Genomic DNA, 21,684 nt, shown 5'->3' with positions numbered 1-21,684 from the left:
TGCCAGCAAGCGGGCGTGGACGCAAATCCTGTTTGCCCAAGGCAACGTCTTGAGACCTCGGTGTCCAATCAGTACGAGAGTAAATAACCGACGCGGGGCAGGGTGTAAGGCGCCCCTCAGGTTCCCGGTGCCGCCCCAGAGGGCTCAGCCCGCCTCGGCCACGCCCTCGAGGCGTTTCCGGGCGTCCGGGCCGGTTAGCCACCCGATTGGCCGGGAGGCCGGAAACCCGGCCCCGGGCGCCACGTGTACTAGGGGCCTGCCGGAAGGCGAAGGCCGGCGCTGACTCGGCGGGCGTGTGCGGCGCGGGCCTGGCCGGGGCTGCGTCGCCATGGAGCGGGACGGGGATCAGCTGTCCGCGCGGCCCACCCTCGAGACCGAGGGGCTGCGTTTCCTTCACGTCACGGGTGAGTGGGCGCGCGCGGCGGGCCGCGGGGCCGCGCCCTCATCGCCGCCTCGCCGCCATGTTCAGTGAGTAGTCCTCCACGGCGCTGTGGGCTGGGCCGGCCGAAGGCCAGACGCGGCCGGTACCAGCAGGCCTGGGCGGTGGGCCGAAGGCGCGCGCGGAGGCTCGCCCGGAGCCCGGCTTCCCTGGGCTTTGCTGTCAGCCCTTGTTTGCCCGACTCCTTTATCTCGCGCGACACAGGCGGTTCAAGCCCTTCCGGGTCGTGGTTACTGGACTCGCTGGGTCCTTGACGTTTGCCGCCAAGCCGCGCTCCCCTCACCACCGCGCCCTCGCGCACGCATCCAAACTCTGCCCTGTGTCAGCCCCCCGCGGCTACCCCTTTCCGTACGTTGCCTGGATCCTTAAAGCCCTTCCCTTCCTGATTCGGACACACCCCGTCATCCTTCAAAACCCGGCTGACGTGCCCCGCCTGCCCCGGGCTTGCCCCTCCGATTCCCCAGAGGGCTGAGAAACACCTTCTCAGGGATCCCTGGATTGTACTTCTCGCTGTTTTAACTACCTTCTTAGGAAGTCTTCCGCTAGGAAAGCCCGGTGGAAGTGTCATTTTTAGTTTTTTGAAAACTGTTTTATTCTTTTCAGTGGGCTCCCTTTTGGCCACTTACGGCTGGTACATCGTTTTCAGCTGCATCCTTCTCTACGTGGTGTTTCAGAAGCTTTCCACCCGGTTGAGGGCCTTGAGGCAGAGGCACTTAGATCAAGCTGCCGCTGCTCTGGGTTAGTATGTGTGTGTTTGTGTGTATGAGCATGTGCGCGCGTGTACGCTCAGTTGTGTCCGAGTCTTTGGGGCCCATGGACTGCAGCCTGCCAAGCTCCTCTGTCCATGGAATTTTCCAGGGAAGAGGACTGAAGGCGTGGCTTTACCCATACTTATTGTAGTATTTATAAGTTAGTCTATTGTTACGAGTAAGAGGTATCAGTCTAATCCGTGTGGGAGGTAAACTGAAGTTGATTTTGGTGAATTGCAGTAGTGTGTTTTTTTTAATTTCAGAGTTTTTTATGGGGTGAAAACCGTGCTTAATGATGTGTAGAACACCCTGTGCTTGCATCATTCTTCATTTACAGGAGAGATTAAAATGAAAACGTCACAGCTTCTGCATACTTACGGGTGTGCCTACTAACTCTCAGTTATCTCTAGAACCCTAGTGAGTGACAGGAAACTCAGCCTTAGTTCCTCACATCCACTGCATTTTGCTTTTCAAAACTTACTCATCAGACCTGATGGCAGATTTACACATGGCTGTTTAAAAAACTCATTCCCTCTAAAACAGCCTTTTAACTTGTTAGAAGTTACAGTTTCTGAGAACATATTCAAAAGAAATGTTCAGTATTTTGATAATAGTAGTATAATTCAATAAATGCTAATCGTCAGTGATCCGAGTCACCACAATTATGAAGCTGGGGAAGAAACAAACATCATAACATAAAAGTAGTCATTAGCAGAAGGACCTAAAAAATTACTTGACTCTCCTCTCCCATGAAACCCTGCGGTCCTTCCATTATCTCAGTATTTTTGATTGTTGGCTGTATATCCCAAAAAACAAAGTACAGTTGTAAATCTTGCATAAGCTGCGGGATAATGTGACGTGGATGAGGTTAGAGAACAGCTTCAGTCACCTGGTACAGCCGTTGCTGTCACTGTGACCTGCTGACAGCTGAGGAGTGGCTTTATAATATAATGGGATGGGCATCTCAGAAGAGTTTGTTTTAAGGAAGCGTTGCACAAAGTAAACGTGCAGGGAAAGGTGTACTTTGTGTTGTACAATTTTGTTAGGAAAATTAGGTTTAAAAAATCCACACATAATTTCTTTTTTTCTAAAAATAAAACAGCAATTTCAAATGTTGTTACAATTCACATTTCTGTAAAGTAGAACTATAGTTTCATTTTTAAAAGTAAAACTCTGTTCATCTCTGCCACCACACAAACCCACACCCACCCAGCCATACCTATTTTGTGTCCTGTTTTACGTGGATTCAGTTAAGTGACCTTTTTTCCATTGCTTTTTACTGTCTGTAGGTAATGGTGATCCCATATCCTTTGGATGGTGCTGGTGTGAACATAATAGTTCTAGTTTGTTTCTTTGTTTAGAAAATTAGTCACACTACTGTTTAGTTCCCCTTAGTGCTCCTTAAACACAGTGGTCTGCATAAAACAGAAAACTTGATTGTGTTTTTGTGTAATTTGCTTTGTTGTATAAACCAGATAAAAATAAATATCGGGCGGTCATTTCTGTTAACGCTAGTTGGCAGAATTTTTCTTTTCTGTAGAAACAAGAATAAAATACCTAAATACCTTTCCCTTTTTCTAGTATATATCTAGACTAATTAGGTGATAGCTAATGATCAGAAAACTTTCTTTCCCTTGGTTATCTTCTAGAATTCTGGTCAGCCTAGAGGCTGGGAGTTAGGAGGTATCCTGGATGTGAAATCAAATTTCGCTGTGGCTGCCGCACCACTTATATTTGAATCATAGGGCCCAGGCCAGATTCTCTGAATTGGGATTGCTCAGAGAGCCCAGAAATCTGTTGTGAACAGAGATTTCTGATGCTATTAAGTATTTTAACAAGGACTCTGAACTGAGGCTATGTGATAGTCTCCTTCCCCTTTAGGCAGTAATTAAATATATGCAGAAGGATAGACTTACTCATGTTAAAAAAGGTTTTTGTATTGTTTGATTTCTGTATACTTCTAATAATATAGACCTCAAGAGTTTTCATTTTATATTTTACAAAGTGCTTTATTCCAATTTTTTTCTGCCTTTTCAGAACCTGATATTGTTGTTAAACGACAGGAGGCTTTAGCAGCTGCTCGTTTGAAAATGCAAGAAGAATTAAATGCACAAGTTGAAAAGCATAAAGAGAAATTAAGACAGGTATGTACTGGTTTTAGTTTGAATACATGATATTTGAGGTTTAGTTGGTAAAAGTGTGTATGTGTGTGTGCATGCACTCACATTATGGTGGGTACAGGGAACAGTTTTAGGCTGAATCATTTCCACTTAGCTAAGTATTGCTCAGCATGTTTTACTTGTGTAATTTCTTAATGTTTAGGGGTGAAATGCTCTTAAATAATTACTCTTAAATACTCTTGTATTTATGTTTTTACTTTTAAGTTGTTCCCTTATAGCAGTATTTTGCCCAGAAAACCGTGTGCTATGTGCAGGAGCCATACCACCAGACACAGAACACACATTCAGCATCTTGCTTCATGGTTGGTTTCAAGCTTTGCATCTCACAGGACCTGACTTGGTGGGGCCACTCTTCAGTGGATTAAAGAAGAGCCAGGGGAGGGTGGCAATGGACTCCGCCTAGGGTAGAGATGGAGAGCAGGAGATGGAATTCTGAAAGACTTTTGTTAGACACATGGTTTGGTTGTGGGAGTGATGGGCGGTTTTGGAGGTGATGGGGAGGAAGAACCAGGGGCTACTGTTGAGGTGACCTGAGCAGCCAGGTGGGTTGTGCTGCTTTTCACAGGCGTGAAGTCACACTTACTGTGTTGGCCCCAGTCTGTGTAACTGAAGCAACTAAGTGTAGGCTCCACTTTCTGGTTTTATTACAGATATTTCTGGGCCCCTCTTTATCCCCTTAGAAGGAAACCAGAGAAGTTGGTCTTCCTGCTGGTCTTACCTGTGTCTCTGGTATTTCCAGAAAGGAATGCCTTTCTGCCACCGCTGGTGGCTTTTGTTTTCTGCATGGTCACTTAGTACATGGTTGGTGTCCACATTGTGGCTGGAGCCCAGAGTGAAAGGACAGAGCAAAGTATTTTAGGTATTTTTCCAGAAATATTTTATCCATATATAAATGCATGCTTATATCATTTTTCCATAGAAATGGCAGCATAACACACATAGATGCTATTTTTAAGCAGTTTTATTTTTTGTTTGTTTCTAAAAAAAAACTTTAGAAAGTGTTTTAAAGTTTTTAAGAAATATTTAATTGTTTTGTTTCTAGAGCCCAAGAGTAAGTTAAGTTCCTGCTACCTGTCAAAATTAATGACTTGAGGGTCTGACTTTTTTGCGTTAGTAAAACAGCCTGATCATTTACCCAGTTTGCTGATGTAGCTGGGGGGAAAAGCTTTTAAAAGATTGTTTTTAAAAACTGTAATGTGAGCCTCCTAAAATTGGAGAAAGGATAGAAGCCTGTGTTGAGTTTTAAAGTTGTGGTTCTGTATTGTTTGTTCAGTCTCTCAGTCATGTGTCTGGCTCTTTGCGGCCCCATGGACTGCAGCACACCAGGCTTCCCTGTCCTTCACCATCTCTGGGAGTTTGCTCAAACTCATGTCTGTTGAGTTGGTGATGCCATCCAACCATCTCATCCTCTGTCGTCTGTTTCCTCCTACCTTCAGTCTTTCCCAGCATCAGAGTCTTTTCCAGCGAGTCAGTTTTTCACATCAGGTGGCCAAAGTATTGGAGCTTCAGCTTCAGCATCAGTCCTTCCAATGAATATTCAGGACTGATTACCTTTAGGATTGACTGGTTTGTTCTCCTTGCTGTCCACAGGACTCAGAAGAGTCTTCTCCAGCACCACAGTTTGAAAGCATCTATTCTTTGCTACTCAGCCATTTTTATTGTCCTACTCACATCCGTACATGACTGCTGGAAAAACCATAGCTTTGATTATGGACCTTTGTTGGCAAAGGAATCTCTCTGCTCTGAAATACACTGGCTAGGTTGGTCAAAGCTTTTCTTCCAGGGAGCAAGCATCTTTTCATTTCATGGCTACAGTCACCATCCACAGTGATTTCAGAGCCCACGAAAATACGGTCTATTACTGTTTCCATTGTTTTCCCGTCTGTTTGCCATGAAGTGATGGGACTGGATGCCATGATCTTCATTTTTCAATGTTAAGTTTTAAGCCAGCTTTTTCACTGTCCTCTTTCACCTTCATCAAGAGGCTCTTGATGCTTTCTGCCATTAGGGTGGTGGTATCTGCATATATGAGGTTATTAATATTTCTCCCGGCAATCTTGATTCCAGCTTGTGCTTATTCAGCCTAGCATTTCCCATGATGTACTTTGCATAGAAATTAAATAAGCGGGGTGACGTATCTCCTTGATGTACTCCTTTCCCAGTTTTGGACCAGACCATTGTTTATGTCTGATTCTATCTTTCTTCTTGACCTGCATACAGGTTTTGCAGGACGCAAGTAAGGTGGTCTGGTATTCCCGTCTCTTTAAGAATTTTCCACAGTTTGTGATCTGCACAGTCACAGACTTTAGTGTAGTCAACATGGTTCTGTATACTTAAGAAAAGTAACAGTCTTCCTGTCTCATAGTTCAGTCAGCTCTCTTGGTATGTGGTCTCAGAATTTGTCACTGATGTACCATTCTGGTGTTTTCCATGTTGGCTATAAACATAAAACAGCTTTTAGATTAAGAAGCGGTTTCTTCCTTAACCTCCTGTACTTGCAGACAGTGAAGGCATGAAGGGACAGGCATTTGGGTTTAGCAGTGATGGACCCTGAACTGTTGAGAAATTTCTGGATATGTGCTTTCTAAGGCATCCTCTTGCATATCTTTGTGGCATTGCAGTTTAATTGGAACCAGAATGAACTGAAGCTTGGGTTTGGATTGCATCAGGAACTGAGAGAGTTAGTGACCTTTGTGCGCACGTGAATTGCAGTACCCAGTTGTTGTTCAAGGAGTGGGAAGCAGGGTGAAGACTTCAGGCGCTGTATTTCCCTCCTGTTCACTGCTCAAGGTTTCTCAGGTGCTCATTGTTGGACATAGTTTTCTACTGAGATTAGTTTTCTCTTATGCTCCCATAGTACCTTACTTACAGAGAATTCTCAAATTTGCTCTCATTGGTTCCTCACAGCCTTCCAAGTTGAAGGGTTAAGTGACTTTCCTCAGGTGACACAACCAAATAGCAGCAAAGCACACCTGCCAGCCACACTGACCCTTTTCAAGTCAGGGTTCTTCAACATGACCAGAAATGTCTAGTTTAAAAGAAGAATCTGTATTCTTTCTTCTGTGACACTTTTTGCTTTCCTTAATAGTATGGAAAAGCAAAGGATTCTGTATCTGAATTAAACTCACATACCACTAGATGACAGCTACTTTATTAACTGAAGAAAGTACAGGTGAAACTTTGAAGAACATTTAAATTACAGATTATCAAACGTATATTTTCTTTGAGAAAGATGACAGCTTATGAATTCATTTTGTATCATGTGTGATTCTTCCTCAGCTTGAAGAAGAAAAAAGGAGACAGAAGATTGAAATGTGGGATAGCATGCAAGAAGGAAAAAGTTATAAAGGAAATACAAAAAAGCCTCAGGTGATGTAGCCTTCAACCTAGTGGACTTTTGTTGAAGTAGGTGAAGATTCCTGGAGTAGAATGTCTTAACTAGATTCTTAAGCCTGTATATGTTCAAGCAGGAAGAAGACAGTCCTGGGCCTTCTACTTCATCAGTCATCCCAAAACGAAAATCTGACAGAAAGCCTTTGCGAGGAGGAGGTAAGTATGAAACATTAAAGCATTCTGAACAATAATTGGCTAAATTTACCTGAAACAGGATTCTCTTTTCTTGATTCATTGTCTATAAACTGAGACTAATTCCTAAGTATAGGTTATGAAGATTAAATAAAAGAAACAGATGTAAAACAGCCTTCAGCGGCTAGAAATGACCCGCCTGCTGAACCCTTTTGTTGCCCCTGGGCCTCCAGCAAGGACGTGGGTGCATGTCCTGTTTCCAGGAGGCCTCTGACCTCCTTGGCCTCAGAAAAGTTAGCATTTGATAAGCAGTGAAAAAGGAGATCACTCGAGGCTCTCAGGAAATAATTGGGATGGTTGCAGTTGTATTTTAGTGTTTTTCACTTGATCCCACAGTCCTGTAAGGGGTAAGTTAAGTGAGGTAAGGAATAGTTTGCCTGTTTTGCATATGAGTGGGTCAAGGGGCCTAGGACACGGGTTTTGGCCTTTCCAGCCAGAGCTGCCTTGTTTCTTACAAATAACTCCTTCAAGGAGGCATGAACAGATAGATATTCATTAAGAGACCTTCTGTGTGCAGTACCCCCAAGCACTCTAGGTGGTACCATAGCAGTGTGTACCATCCCATCCTTGAGGACTTTCACATACTTTTGGGAAGATGGGACTCCCACACAACTGAAAATAAATAACCCTTTGTGATCTGCCAGGAGTTCCTCCTCCATCTGGAGAGAGGGGAGGGCAAAAGCATTAGAATGCTTTGGGAAGGAACCAGTTCTAGGCTGAAGATACTTTTTTCTATCTGGGAAGAGGGGTTTTCTCTGGCTAGGTGCCACAGAGGCAGAGGTGTGGCCAACCTCTTAGAGGACTGAGGGGAGTCTGTGAAGCCTGTGAGCTCTGTGAAGCTGGGACACAAGGTGGGCTGCCCTTAAAGGCTGGGTTCTGATCCCTTCCTTTGTGTTAGGAACTCAGAGCTGGCTTGTATAGGGGAGTGGTGTGTCTGAAAAGAAAATGCTTTTTTAAGTCTTTTTCTTGCTCCAGCAAGAAATAATTTTCTAAGGCCATTATGCAGAGCAATGAGTGGTAGTATTCAGGAGATGATTGTAGAAAATGGAATGTATGGTGTGCTGTGTGCATGCCTCTAGCATTGCTAGCAATCCAGAGCTGGGGGCTTCGAATGGCATGTCTTTATAGGCCTTAAAGAAACTGAGGCACAGGGAGTTGGTGACCAAAGATTCTACAGTAAGGAACAAAACCACCTCATTTAAGGTCTTGCTGACTCTAGAGCCTGAGCAGAATGGTTGCCAAATGTGTATTAACTTTAGGAAGTTAGTGAGTGGGCAAGGATGAGTGTGGGGGCTGGGGCATGTGGATTTCCCAGTTCTGACTGGTGAAAGCAACAGCAAGTTCCATTCTGTTTTGATTTTTATAATTTATTTTCTGTAGCTTGAGCAGTTCTTACTTGAATGTATTCGTTTTATTAAGGACTACAGTTAGAAACCTTTATATACTTAAATTTAGCCATCTAGAGAGGCTTTGGGGGCAAATTTTTTGTGTATTTGGTGGAGATTTTCATGTTTTGATAGTTAAAACAGAAGCTGAATGGCTTGTTTTACTCAAGTCAGTTCAGACTGCAGTCACATAGAAAGTCAGATAAGTATATACAATGCAATATAATGCAGTCACATTATAAAGTTTTTTTTGTCATGTGGTTGCTTAAAGTTTTCTGAAAATGTTCATGAGAGTAGGATTGTATCTTTGCAGTGCTTTGCATACCAGGCTTACGGTCCTCTGTTTGATGCAAAATGTTTCCAACACTGTTTTGCTTCCTTTCTCTCATCACAGGTTACAATCCTTTGTCTGGTGAAGGTGGTGGAACCTGTTCCTGGAGACCTGGACGCAGAGGACCCTCATCTGGTGGATGAGGCTAAGAATCTTGTTAGTGTCACTTTTGACATTAGCAAGATGAATCCTTAACCCTCAATTGTCTTACGCACGCTTTTCACAGTGATTAGCCAGGGGGAGCGGCTTTCTTTCTGTTCTTAACTACACTGATGACTTCAAGGATTGAAGGCAGCATAGGGTGTGGACATGGCCACTAGGCAGTAATTGCGGTTAGTCACACTGCACTGAAGCCAGTGACTGTTCATTGATTTTACAGGTCTTTGTTAGTTGGTAGCTAAGGGCTTCCAGGTGATTGGTGATCTTGGTAAAAGAGACCTGGCAATGATCCTTCAAGTTAAGAGGTCCTGGCTAGTAGGACAGTCTCTGTGACAGCTTGCGTTGAATGATGTCTTCCTTGTAAATGGTGAGCCCACCAGCAAGGATTACTGATGCAGACAGTTGATGGGGTTGTTCTGTAAATTTATATGTACAGAACTGTTTAAAAAAAGACTGTAAATATTAAAAAAAAAAAAAAAAAAATTTTCAGTATCTTTATTAAATTTAAAGAAATGTCTTTATGCACTTGAATTTGTCTAACATAATACAGCTTTTTATCATTCATAACCTCCCATTAATAAAATTTACTTTCTCTTCTCATTATTGCTCACCTCAGTGAGCATGAAAAGTGGGACAGCTGCAGTGGTTTTCAGAGCTGGAGGGCTCCTGGGGGTTTATCCACAAAACCAGACACTTGGAGTTGAGTTTCTGCATTAATAGGGCAAAGAAACATCTTGCCTGTAAGTACCTCAGGGGTCATTGGGGTTTTTGGAAGCCCTGTGAGTCCTCTGTTTCGCACTCATTTCTTACGTCCTTATCCAGAGTCTCTGTGAAGTATGTTATAAAGGGCCAGGTAGTAAAGATTTTAGGCTTGACAGGTGGCACAGTCTATATTTTTTTAATTTTTAAAGAATTATTAAATACATTTAAAAATACTTATCTTACGGGCTAGATTTGTCCTGCCACCTTTAATTTGCTGATCCCTGCTTCATGTCAAGATCATGAGAAAGAATAATGGAAAGTTTTAGACTGGGTTAAGATATTTCATCTAGGTCTGTTAATTTATGTCCAGAGAGGCTGATTCCCTGTAGGATATAAACGAACTTTTAAGAGTTCTTCTTTAAAATATTTTCTGTAGTTGAAAATACCTAGTTAAGCAGCTATCAACTGTTCATTTTAGAAATAGAAGGCATGTTTCAGTGTACTATTAGCTGTGACTTTTCCCTCAAACCTCCTTTTTTCCCCTATAAATTAAGGAATTATCAGGTGTAAACACACAGGAAGAAACGCTGAGTTGTATGTACCCACCTTGCATCTGGCAGTATGACTGGTGGTGGAGAGGTGGTGCCATGTGAGTAATTGATCAGGAGATAATAGAAGAGGGAAGGAAACTAACTTGTGTAATAGAGTTTGAAGAGCACTTGCTGTGTGCTGAGCACATACATTTATAGTTAATCCTCACTACAGTCCCATGGAGGTAGGTACTTCTAGTTAACCTTGGTTTTTGGAAACTGTAGCTTAGAGGGTCAACTGGTGCAAGACCCTGATCACTGTAGTCTGTTTTGTCCTTGTGTTCCTGATAGCCAGACTGTACAGCCAAGGGTCATAGAAAACCAAGCTTGATGTATCTAATGAAACAGCTACCATGTGGCATAGTGAATACTTACCAAGTATTGTGTGCTACAAGTCAAGAGCAGTAAATATTTCAGAAGGGTGGACTGAAGTTGCCTGAGGAGATGGGTCCTGTGCTCCTGTTGAAAGAAGTGGTGCAGAATCTGAGGCCCATGGGGAAGAAGGGATGGGTCAGAAGATAGCTGAACCAGGCAGAACACTGCCTCATGCTGCAGTGGGGGGGCTGCAACTTGGAACTGATGGCAGTAGTCGTGTATTTAAATGATGCGTAACCCAGTCCATCCTGATCGTGGAGTAACGTTAGTAAGTGGGCAAAAGACACACAAACCTTGAGTTGAAACTTTCTGGTGCCTAGAGTTGTGGCCTTGGCCAAAGGCAACTGCTTCTGTTGGAAAGAGGAACTACACCCTCCTTCTCGAGGACCACTCTTATCTATCTTCCTATTCTCCCCTGTGCTGTTTCTGTTAGCTGCTCCTCAAATATGTCAAGTCTTTATCATAATATAAGCACAAAGCCACATCACATTCACAAAACCCTGATTCCCACTGGTGCTCTTTGCTATGGAACGAGCTTTGAGTTTTCTCCATTCATCATCTGTTTCTGCCCACCCTCTGGTTAATGCTGCAGATGCTCTTCCTGGATCATCCCGTTTCACACTTAAGTGGAGTTTTTCATTTCATCTTATTTGACCTGCCAGCAATTGGCCCTTCTTGCAGTTTTCCCTTCTCTTGCCTTCTGAAACACCACACTCTGGGTCTTTACTCCCAAGACAGCTCATCTTTCCTGTGCCAACCCTGCCCAGCACTTCTAGTCTTATTGAATAAGTTCCTATACTCTTTCCAATTTCTCTTCCTCCATTTGCTGTTATATTTGGTTCACTAAAGCTCTTTTTACAGTGACATGTATCTGATGGATCATTCTTGGCTTTCATCATTTGCGGTAATTGTACACTCCTTGAAAAACTATTCTCAAATTCTGGGGCTCTGCACTTGTTTGGTTTTTTCCTACCTTTCTTGTCAATCTGCTGCTGCTTTTCCTCAACTTTCTGAGCTTTAAATGCTGATATTGAAGTTACAAAAGGCAAAAAGGTAATCAATGTGAGTAGTCCTTGCAGAAACCACAAATGTCTGATGGAGTGATTAGGCAAATTGGTGTTTGTAGCTTGAAACAAAATGTCAGCATAGCGTACTCCAATTCAAATACTGTGTATCAGAAGAACTTGGGAAATGATGTGCTCTGGAAAACTAAAGTCTCAGCCATACCAGTCTGGCACTGAAGAAGATATGATAAACAGAACAGAAATATGTCCTGCCCTCACGGGCCATTCTATCTGTTGGAGGGAGATGAACATCACACAGTTGTTAATACAAAAATAAATGACTGAAGACAGCAAAGGATGGTGGGGTAGAAGGACAAGAGTTCATTCCTTCTTAACAAAAAAACCAAAATACCAACTAACTGCTGAACAGCCATGATTAATGCTGGAACCTACCAAAAAAGATAACCTACATGCAAAGACAAGCCACAAAATGATACGAGGGGTGCAGTTGCGATAAATCCCATACCCAAAGGGTGGGTAACCCACAACTGGAAAACAGTTGTACCACAGAAGTTCTCCCACTAGAGTGAAAAGTCTGAATCCTACATCAGGATTCTCAGCCTGGGGATCTGGCAATGGAAGGAGGAGCCTCCAGAGAATCTGACTTTGAAGGTCAGCATGCTGTGTCTCAGGGATTCCACAGGACTGAGGGAAACAGAAATTCTACTCTTAGAGGGCACCAAGAGTCTAGTGTGCACCGGAACTTACGGGAAAAGGAGTGACTGCATAAGGGGCTGGGCCAAGATCTCCAATCTGCTAGTTTTGGAGGGTTTGGAGCAGAGGCGGGGACAGCTAGGAATAAGAAACTTACAGGTGGAAAGGCTCACTGCTCAGTTCAGTTCAGTTCAGTCTGACTCCTTGTGACCCCATGGACTGCAGCATGCCAGGCTTCCCTATCCATCACCAACTCTTGGAGCTTGCTCAAACTCATGTCCATTGAGTCAGTGATGGCATCCAACCATTTCATCCTCTGTCATCCCCTTCTCCTGCCTTCAATCTTTCCCAGCATCAGGATATTTTCCAGTGAGTCAGCTCTTCACATCACATGGCCAAAGTATTGGAGATTCAGCTTCACTATCAGTCCTTCCAATGGATATTCAGGACTGATTTCCTTTAGGATTGACTGCTTTGATTTCCTTGCAATTCAAGGGACTCTCAAGAGTCTTCAACAGTCCAAAACAGTTTCCAACACCACAGTTCAAAAGCATCAATTCTTAAGCGCTCAGCTTTCTTTATGGTTCAACTTTCACATCCATACATGACTACTAGAAAAACGATAGCCTTGACTAGACGGACCTTTGTTGACAAAGTAATGTCTCTGCTTTTTAATACGCTGTCTAGGTTGGTCATGGCTTTTCTTCCAAGGAATAGGTGTCTTTTAGTTTCAGGGCTGCAGTCACCATCTGCAGTGGTTTTGGAGTCCAAGAAAATAAGTCTGTCACTGTTTCCCCATCTATTTGCCATGAGGTGATGGGACTGGATGCCATGATGTTAGTTTTCTGAATGTTGAGTATTAAGCCAGTTTTTTCACTCTCCTCTTTGACTTTTACCAAGAGGCTCTTTAGTCCCTTTTCGCTTTCTGCCATAAGGGTGGTGTCATCTGCATATCTGAGGTTATCAATATTTCTCCCCTCAATCTTGATTCCAGCTTGTGCTTCATCCAGCCCAGCATTTCACATCATGTACTCTGCATATAAGTTAAATAAGCAGGGTGACCATATATAGCCTTGACATATTCCTTTCCCAATTTGGATCAGTTCCATGTTCAGTTCTAACTGTTGCCTCTTGACCTGCATACAGGTTTCTCAGGAGGCAGTTAAGGTGGTTTGGTGTTCCCATCTCTTTAAGAATTTTACACAGAAAATTTGATGTGTGTGATTTGTGTGTGATCCACACAGTCAAAGGCTTTAGTGTAGTCAATAAAAGAGAAGTTTTTCTGGAACTCTTTTTTGCTTTTTCTATGATCAAACAGATGTTGGCAATTTGATCTCTGGTTCCTCTGCCTTTTTTTTTTTTTTAATTTTATTTTATATTTTAACTTTACAATATTGTATTGGTTTTGCCATATATCAAAATGAATCCGCCACAGGTATACATGTATTCCCCATCCTGAACCCTCTTCCCTCCTCCCTCTCCATACCATCCCTCTGGGTCATCCCAGTGCACCAGCCCCAAGCATCCAGTATCGTGCATCAAACCTGGACTGGCGACTCGTTTCATATATGATATTATACATGTTTCAATGCCATTCTCCAAAATCATCCCACCCTCTCTCTCTCCCACAGAGTTCAAAAGACTGTTCTATATAGCAGTGTCTCTTGCTGTCTCGTATACAGGGTTATTGTTACCATCTTTCTAAATTCCATATATATGCATTAGTATAGTGTATTGGTGTTTTTCTTTCTGGCTTACTTCACTCTGTATAATAGGCTCCAGTTTCATCCACCTCAATAGAACTGATTCAAATGTATTCTTTTTAATGGCTGAGTAATACTCCATTGTGTATATGTACCACAGCTTTCTTATCCATTCATCTGCTGATGGACATCTAGGTTGCTTCCATGTCCTGGCTATTAGAAACAGTGCTGCGATGAACATTGTGGTACATGTGTCTCTTTCAATTCTGGTTTCCTCAGTGTGTATGCCCAGCAGTGGGATTGCTGGATCATAAGGCAGTTCTATTTCCAGTTTTTTAAGGAATCTCCACTGCCTTTTCTAAATTCAGCTGACCATCTGGAAGTTCTTGGTTCATGTACTGTTAAAACCTTGCTTGGAGAACTTTGAGCATTACCTTGCTAGTGTGTGAGATGAGTACAGTTGTGTGGTAATTTGAACATTCTTTGGCATTGCCTTTCTTTGGGATTGGAATGAAAACTGACCTTTTCCAGTCCTGTGGCCACTACTGAGTTTTCCAAATTTGCTGGCATACTGAGTGCAGCACTTTAACAGCATCAACTTTTAGGATTTGAAATAGTTCAGCTGGAATTTCATCACCTCCATTAGCTTTGTTCGTGGTGATGCTTCCTAAGGTCCACTTGACTTCACATTCCAGGATGTCTGGCTCTAGATGAGTGATCACACCATCGTGGTTCCCCTCACATTGCTGCTGCTGCTAAGTCACGTCAGTCATGTCCAACTCTGTGCAACCGCATAGATGGCAGCCCACCAGGCCCCTCCGTCCCTAGGATTCTCCAGGCAAGAACACTGGAGTGGGTTGCCATTTCCTTCTCCAAAGCATGAAAGTGAAAAGTGAAAGTGAATCGCTCAGTAGTGTCCAACTCTTAGTGACCCCATGGACTGCAGCCTACCAGGCTTCTCTGTCCTTGGGATTTTCCAGGCGAGAGTACTGGAGTGGGGTGCTGTCGCCTTCTCCCCATCACACTGCTAGTTTTGATATCTGTATGAGATGATGTCCTGCCTTTATGTTTGCCTTCACCAGTGATCACACCAGATAACCATGATGGTGTGATCTCAGGTGAGGGCAAACATAAAGGCAGGCAATCATCTCATACCGATATCAAAACTAGCAGTGTGAGGAGAGCACAAATACAGGTTATTGGAAAACATTTGAAGTTAAACAACCAGCAACTTAAAACAATCTTATTTACATATAGTCCGCTATACCAAATCCTCATGGTCACTGCAAATCAAAAGTCTGATAGTTATATAGAGAAAAATGAATTCAAACACAACACTAAATCATCAAATCACAAGAGAACAAAGTAAAAAAGGAAGGGAAAAAGACCTATAAAAACAAATCCAAATAATTTAAGAAAATGACAGTAGGAACACACATTGAAAATTACCTTAAATGTAAGTGAATTAGAGGTTCCAAACAAAAGACATAGACTGGCTGCGTGGATGCAAAAACAAGACCCACATGTATGCTATCTACAAGAGACCCACTTTAGATCTAGGGACAGATACAGACTGAAAGTGAGGGAAGGAAAAAGGCATTCCATGCAAATGGAAATCCCAAGAAAGCAGGAATAGCAATACTCAGATAAAATATACTGGAATGAAGATGTTAAAAGAGATAAACAAAGACACTATATAATGATCAAGAAATCAATCCAAGAAGATGATATATCAATTAATATATGCACCCAACATAAAAGCACCCCAAAATATAAGGCAAATACTAAGCCGTAAAAGGAGAAATCAACAGTAAGACAATAATAGTGGGAACTTAAACATCCTACTTTTCGTCAATGGACAGATCATCTAGACAGAAAATCAATAAGGAAGTGCAAGCCTTAAATGGCACATTGTTCTACCACATTCTGTGTTGGGTATGGGTCTGTAGTCTTCCAAGGAAAAAATTCACTCTGGAACAGTTGTTCAGGTCTTTGCAGGAGTGTAAAGCTTTAGTAAAAGTCAGGAAGTATAGGGACAGCTAGCCCAGACACCAGAAGGGGTAGGAAGAGACCCACATACAGCTTTTAAGACATTCTATATACCTTTTGACCTGTTATACTAAAAATAGTTTTGGCATAAGATTCATTAGGTCAGTTTGTCTCCCTTCTGTGACAAAGGCTGGTCACCTGACAACATCAAGGAACTTTTTCCTATGGCTCCAATGTTGCAAATTAACCAGCTCCCTAGCTCCTGTTTCTGATGTGGGTGAATGGCCGTAAATTCGAAACAGCCATAAATTCTAGGGTATGTACGACTACATGACTGGGCCTGTGGACTCCTTATCTACCTGCCTAAAATTCTATCAAGGTTAGACTAGATAGACTAATTGATATTTATAAAGCATTCCGTCCAAAAGCAGCAGAATGCACATACTTCTCACGTGCACATAGAACATTCTCCAGAATTGACCACACGCTGAGCACAAAGCTAGTGTCAGTAAATTTAAGAAAATTGAAATCCCACCAAGCAACTTTTCCAACCACAACACAAGATTAAACTACAAGAAAAAAAAAACACACACGAACATGTGAAGGCTAAACAATACGATTAAACAACCAATGAGTCAAAGAAAGAGGAAATAAAAAATACCTACAGACAAATGAAAATAAAAGTATAATGATCCAAACTTATGGGACATGGCAAAAGCGGTTCTAAGAGGAAAGTTTATAGCAATATAATCTTAACTCTGGAAACAAGAAAAATCACAAACAACCTAATCTTACACTTCAAGCAACTAGAAAGATGAATAAACAAAACCTTATCTAAGTTAGCAGAAGAAAAGAAAGCATAAAGATCAGAGCAGAAATAAATAGAAATGACAAAAAAAGAAAAGATCAATGAAAGTGAAACCGGGTTACTTGAAAAGATAAAATTGATAAACATTTAGGAAGACTCATAAAGAAAATAAAGGGAGAGGGCTTAAATCAACATAATAGAAATTAAAAGAAGTTACAGTTGACACCACAGAAATGCAAAGGATCATAAGAGATCACTACAGGCAAATATGCCAATAAAAGGACAACCTTGAAGATATGGGAAAATTCTTAGAAAGGTACAGTCTCCCAAGACTGAAGAAATAGAAAATACGTACAGACCACAAATACTGAAATTGAAACTGTGATTAAAAACTCCCAGTAAATAAAAGCTCAAGACTAGCTGGCTTCAGAGGTGAATTCTAACAAACATTTGTTGTTGTCACTGTGTCTGACGCTGTGACCCCATGGACTGCAGCACACCAGGCTTCCCTGTTTTTCACTATCTCCTGGAATTAGCTCAACTTCATGTCCATTGAACTGATGATGCCATCCGACTATCTCATCCTCTGTTGTCTCCTTTTCCTACTGCTATATATCTTTCCCAGCATCAGGGGCTTTTCCAATGAGTCAGTTCTTTGCATCAGGTGGCCAAAGTATTGGAGCTTCAGCTTCAGCATCAGTCCTTCCAATGAATATTCAGAGTTGATTTCCTTTAGAATTGACTGCAGTCCTTCCAATGAATATTCAGAGTTGATTTCCTTTAGAATTGACTGCTTTGATCTCCTTGCTGTCCAAGGGACTCAATAGAGTCTTTTCCAGCACCACAGTTTGAAAGCCTCAATTCTTTAGTGCTTAACCTTCTTTATGGTCCAACTGTCAACGTCTGTACATGACTTCTGAAAAAGCATAGCTTTGACTATATGAAGCTTTTGTCAGCAAACTAATGCTTCTGTTTTTAATGTGCTGTCTAGGTTTGTCATAGCTTTTATTCCAAGGAGCAAGTATCTTAATTTCATGGCTACAGTCACTGTTCACAGTGATTTTGGAGCCCAAGTAAATAAAGTCTGTCACTGTTTCCATTGTTTCCCCATCTATATGCCATAAAATGATGGGACCAGATACCATGATCTTTGTTTTTTGAATGTTGAGTTTTAAGCCAGCTTTTTCACTCCTCTGTCACCTTCATCAAGAGGCTTTTTAGTTCCTCTTCCCTTTCTGCAGTTAGGGTGGTATCTATGTATCTGAGGTTATTGATATTTCCCCTGGCAATCTTGATTCCAGCTTGAGCCTCATCCAGCCTGGCATTTTGCATGAGGTACTCTGCATGTAAGTTAAGCAGGGTGACATTATACAGCCTTTATGTCCTCCTTTCCCAATTTGGAACCGGCTGTTCTGTGTCCAGTTCTAACTGTTGCTTCTTGACCTGCATACAGGTTTCTCAGGAGGTATATAAGGTGGTCTGATATTCCTATCTCTTTAAGAATTTTCCAGTTTCTTGTGATGTACACAGTCAAAGGATTTAGCATAGTCAATGAAGCAGAAGTAGATTGTTTTTTGGAATCCTCTTGCTTTTTCGATGATCCAATGGATATTGGCAATTTGATCTCTCATTCCTCTGCCTTTTCTAAATCCAGCTTGAACATCTGGAAGTTCACAGTTCACATACTGGTAAAGCCTCACTTGGAGAATTTTGAGCATTACTTTGCTAGTATCTGAAATGAGTACAATTGTGTGGAAGTTTGAACATTCTTTGGCATTGCCCTTCTTTGGGACTGAGATGAAAACTGACTTTTTTCAGTCCTGTGGCCACTTCTGAGTCTTCCAAGTTTGCTGGCATACTGAGTGCAGCACTTTAACAGCATGATCTTTTAGGATTTTGAAATAGCTCAGCTGGAATTCCATCATCTCCAGTAGCTTTGTTTGTAGTGATGCTTTCCTAAGGCCCACTTGACCTCACTCCAAGATGTTTAACTCCAGGTGAAAGATCACACCATCGTGGTTATCCAGGTCATTAACATCTTTTGGGTATAGTTCTTCTATGTATTCTTGCCACCTTTTCTTCTGCTTCTCTTAGATCCATACTATTTCTGTCCTTTATTGTGCCTGTATTTGCATGAAAATCTTGCTTTGGTATCTCTAATTTTCTTGAAGAGATCTCTAGTCTTTGCCATTCTATTGTTTTCCTCTTTTTCTTTGCATTGTCATTTAGGAAGACTCTCCTTGTTATTCATTGAAACTCGCCATTCAGATGGGTATATCTATCTCTTTCTCCTTTGCCTTTGACTTCTCTTCTCTTCTTAGCTACTTGTAAGGCCTCCTTAGATGACCATTTTGCCTGTTGGCATTTCTTTTTCTTGGAGATGATTTTGATCATTGCCTTTTGTACAATGTCATGAACCTCAGTCCATAGTTCTTCAGGCACTCTATCAGACCTAATCCCTTGAGTCTATTTCTCACTTCCACTGTATAATCATAAGGGATTTGATTTAGGTCAGAACTGAATGGACAAGTGGTTTTCCCTACTTTCTTCAATTTAAGACTGAATTTTTCAGTAAGGAGCTGATAATCTAAGCCACAGTCAGCTCCCAGTCTTGTTTTTGTTGACTTCTCCATCTTTGGCTCAAAGAATATTATCAGTCTGATTTCAGCATTGATCATCTGATGACATCCATGTGTAGAGTCTTCTCTTGTGTTGTTGGAAGGTGTTTGCTATGACCAGTGCATTCTCTTGGCAAAACTCTGTTAGCCTTTTTCCTGCTTCATTTTATACTTCAAGGCCAAACTTGCCTGTTACTCCAGGTATCTCTTGACTACCTACTTGTACATTCCAGTCCCCTATGACATCTGTTTTTTCTGTTTTGTTTTGTTTTAGTTCTAGAAAGTCTTGTAGATCTTCGTAGAACCATTCAACTTCAGCTTCTTTGGCCTTAGTGGTTGAGGCATAGACTTGGATTACTGTGATGTTTAGTGGATTTGCCTTGGAAATGAGCTGAAATCATTCTGTTGTTTTTGAGAGTGCACCCAAATATTCCATTTTGGACTCTTGTTAACTATGAGGGCTACTCCATTTCTTCTAAGGGATCCACAGTAGTAGATAAAATGGTCATCTGAATTAAATTCACCCATCCTGGTGTATTTTAGTTCACTGATGCCTAAAAGTTGGAGAAGACTCTTGAGAGTCCCTTGGACTTCAAGGAGATCCAACCAGTCCATCCTAAAGATCAGTCCTGGGTGTTCGTTGGTAGGACTGATATTGAAGCTGAAACTCCAGTACTTTGGCCGCCTGATGCGAAGAGCTGACTCATTGGAAAAGACCCTGATGCTGGGAAAGATTGAGGGCAGGAGGAGAAGGGAACGACAGACAATGAGATGGTTGGATGGCATCACCAACTCGATGGACATAGGTTTGGGTAGACTCCAGGAGTTGGTGATGGACAGGGAGGCCTGGCATGCTGCGGTTCATGGGGTCACAAAGTCAGACACGACTGAGCAACTGAACAGAACTGATGCCTAAAATGCCAGTGTTCACTCTTACCATCTCCTGTTTGACCACTTCCAATTTACCTTGATTCATGGACTTAACATTGCAGTTTCCTATGCAATATTTTTCTTTTTTTTTTTCACAATAGTAAAAGATGTTTATCAGTTTCACAATCAATAACCAGACAAAAAATAAAAGGTAATTACAATTGTAAGCCATAATGGGAACATGATTAACTTAACAATATAAAATAACTACATACAATTTGGGAGAGTCAAGCAGAGTGATGTGGTAAGTGGAAGTGCATATGTGCATGTTTTCATCCACCCAGCCAGTCTGTATCTTTTGGTTGGTGCATTTAACCCATTTACATTCAAGGTAATGATTGGTATGTGTGATCCTATTAGTGTATTCTTAATTGTTTTGTGTTTATTTTCTATAGGTCTTTTTCTTCTCCTCTGTTTCCTGCCCAGAGAAGTTCCTTTAGCACTTGTTGTAAAGCTGGTTTGGTGGTGCTGAATTCTCTTAACTTTTGCTTGTCTGGAAAGCTTTTGATTTCTCCATCAAATCTGAACGAGAGTCTTGCTTGATAGAGTATTCTATCATGCCATTCCCTTCTGGCTTATAGAGTTTTCTGTTGAGAAATGAGCTGATAGCCTGATGGGAGTTCCCTTGTATGTTATTTGTCATTTTTCCCTTGCTGCTTTTAATATTTTATCTTTGTCTTCAATTTTTGTCAGTTTGATTACTATGTGTCTCAGTGTGTTCCTCTGTGGGTTTATCCTGCCTTGGACTCTCTATGCTTCCTGGACTTGGTTGCCTATATCCTTTCCCATGTTTGGGAAGTTTTCAGCTATTATGTCTTTAGATATTTTCTCAGGTCTTTTCTCTGTCTCTTCTCCTTCTGGGACCCCTATAATGCACATGGTGGTGCGTTTAATATCCCAGAGGTCTCTTAGGCTGTTTTTAGTTCTTTTTTCTGTATTCTGTTCTGTGGCAGTGATTTCCACCATTCTGTCCTCCAGGTCATTTATCTGTGCTTCTGCCTCTGTTATCCTCCTACTGATTCCTTCTAGTGTATTATTCATCTCTGTTTGTTTGTTCCTTAGTTCTTGTAGATCTTTGTTAAACATTTCTTGCATCTTCTCAATTTTTGCCTCCATTCTTTTCCTGAGACCCTGGATCATATTCACTATCACTTTTGTAAATTCTTCTTCTGGAAGGTTGCCTGTCTCTACTTCATTTAGTTGTTTTTCTGGGATTTTATCTTGTCCCTTCATCTGGCACAAACTTTCTGCTTTTTCATCGTGATTAACTTTCTGTAATGTGTTTTTTGTTTTAGCCACTGGGGGATTGTGCTACCTTCTTGCTTATTCTGTCTGCACTCTGATGGCTGAGGCTGAGGCTTGTGTGAGCTTCTTGATGGGAGGGACTGGCAACAGGAAATATGGATCTTGCTCTGGTGGGCAT

At 41.8% G+C, this 21,684-nt stretch overlaps 1 protein-coding gene across 2 annotated transcripts; it reads left to right on the top strand.

Annotated features, from left to right (window-relative positions):
- The first annotated feature begins 230 nt into the window (after nucleotides 1-230).
- Nucleotides 231-9,345, top strand: SELENOS (selenoprotein S). Of its 2 annotated transcripts, none has more exons than XM_006070635.4 (6): nucleotides 231-404; nucleotides 1,043-1,177; nucleotides 3,226-3,332; nucleotides 6,648-6,737; nucleotides 6,836-6,917; nucleotides 8,733-9,345. In XM_006070635.4, the coding sequence occupies exons 1-6, from the start codon at nucleotides 329-331 to the stop codon at nucleotides 8,810-8,812; spliced, it is 570 nt and encodes a 189-aa protein (XP_006070697.2). In that variant the 5' UTR covers nucleotides 231-328; the 3' UTR covers nucleotides 8,813-9,345. The 2 variants fall into 2 exon arrangements, with proteins under 2 accessions (XP_006070697.2, XP_006070698.2); XM_006070636.4 differs by having other exon boundaries at nucleotides 235-404; nucleotides 6,839-6,917.
- The last annotated feature ends 12,339 nt before the right edge of the window (nucleotides 9,346-21,684 follow it).

The sequence above is a fragment of the Bubalus bubalis genome, chromosome 20 (assembly GCF_019923935.1).
Source record: "Bubalus bubalis isolate 160015118507 breed Murrah chromosome 20, NDDB_SH_1, whole genome shotgun sequence".
NCBI classification, from domain to species: Eukaryota; Metazoa; Chordata; class Mammalia; order Artiodactyla; family Bovidae; genus Bubalus; species Bubalus bubalis.
Note: the sequence above shows the minus strand (reverse complement) of the source record. Positions and strands in the feature narration are given on the sequence as shown.

Coding starts and splice junctions, on each gene's coding strand:
- SELENOS (XM_006070635.4), top strand. CDS start 329: ATGGAGCGGGACGGGGATCAGCTGTCCGCGCGGCCCACCCTCGAGACC. Junction 405..1,042: donor GCGTTTCCTTCACGTCACGG/GTGAGTGGGCGC, acceptor TATTCTTTTCAG/TGGGCTCCCTTTTGGCCACT. Junction 1,178..3,225: donor TCAAGCTGCCGCTGCTCTGG/GTTAGTATGTGT, acceptor CTGCCTTTTCAG/AACCTGATATTGTTGTTAAA.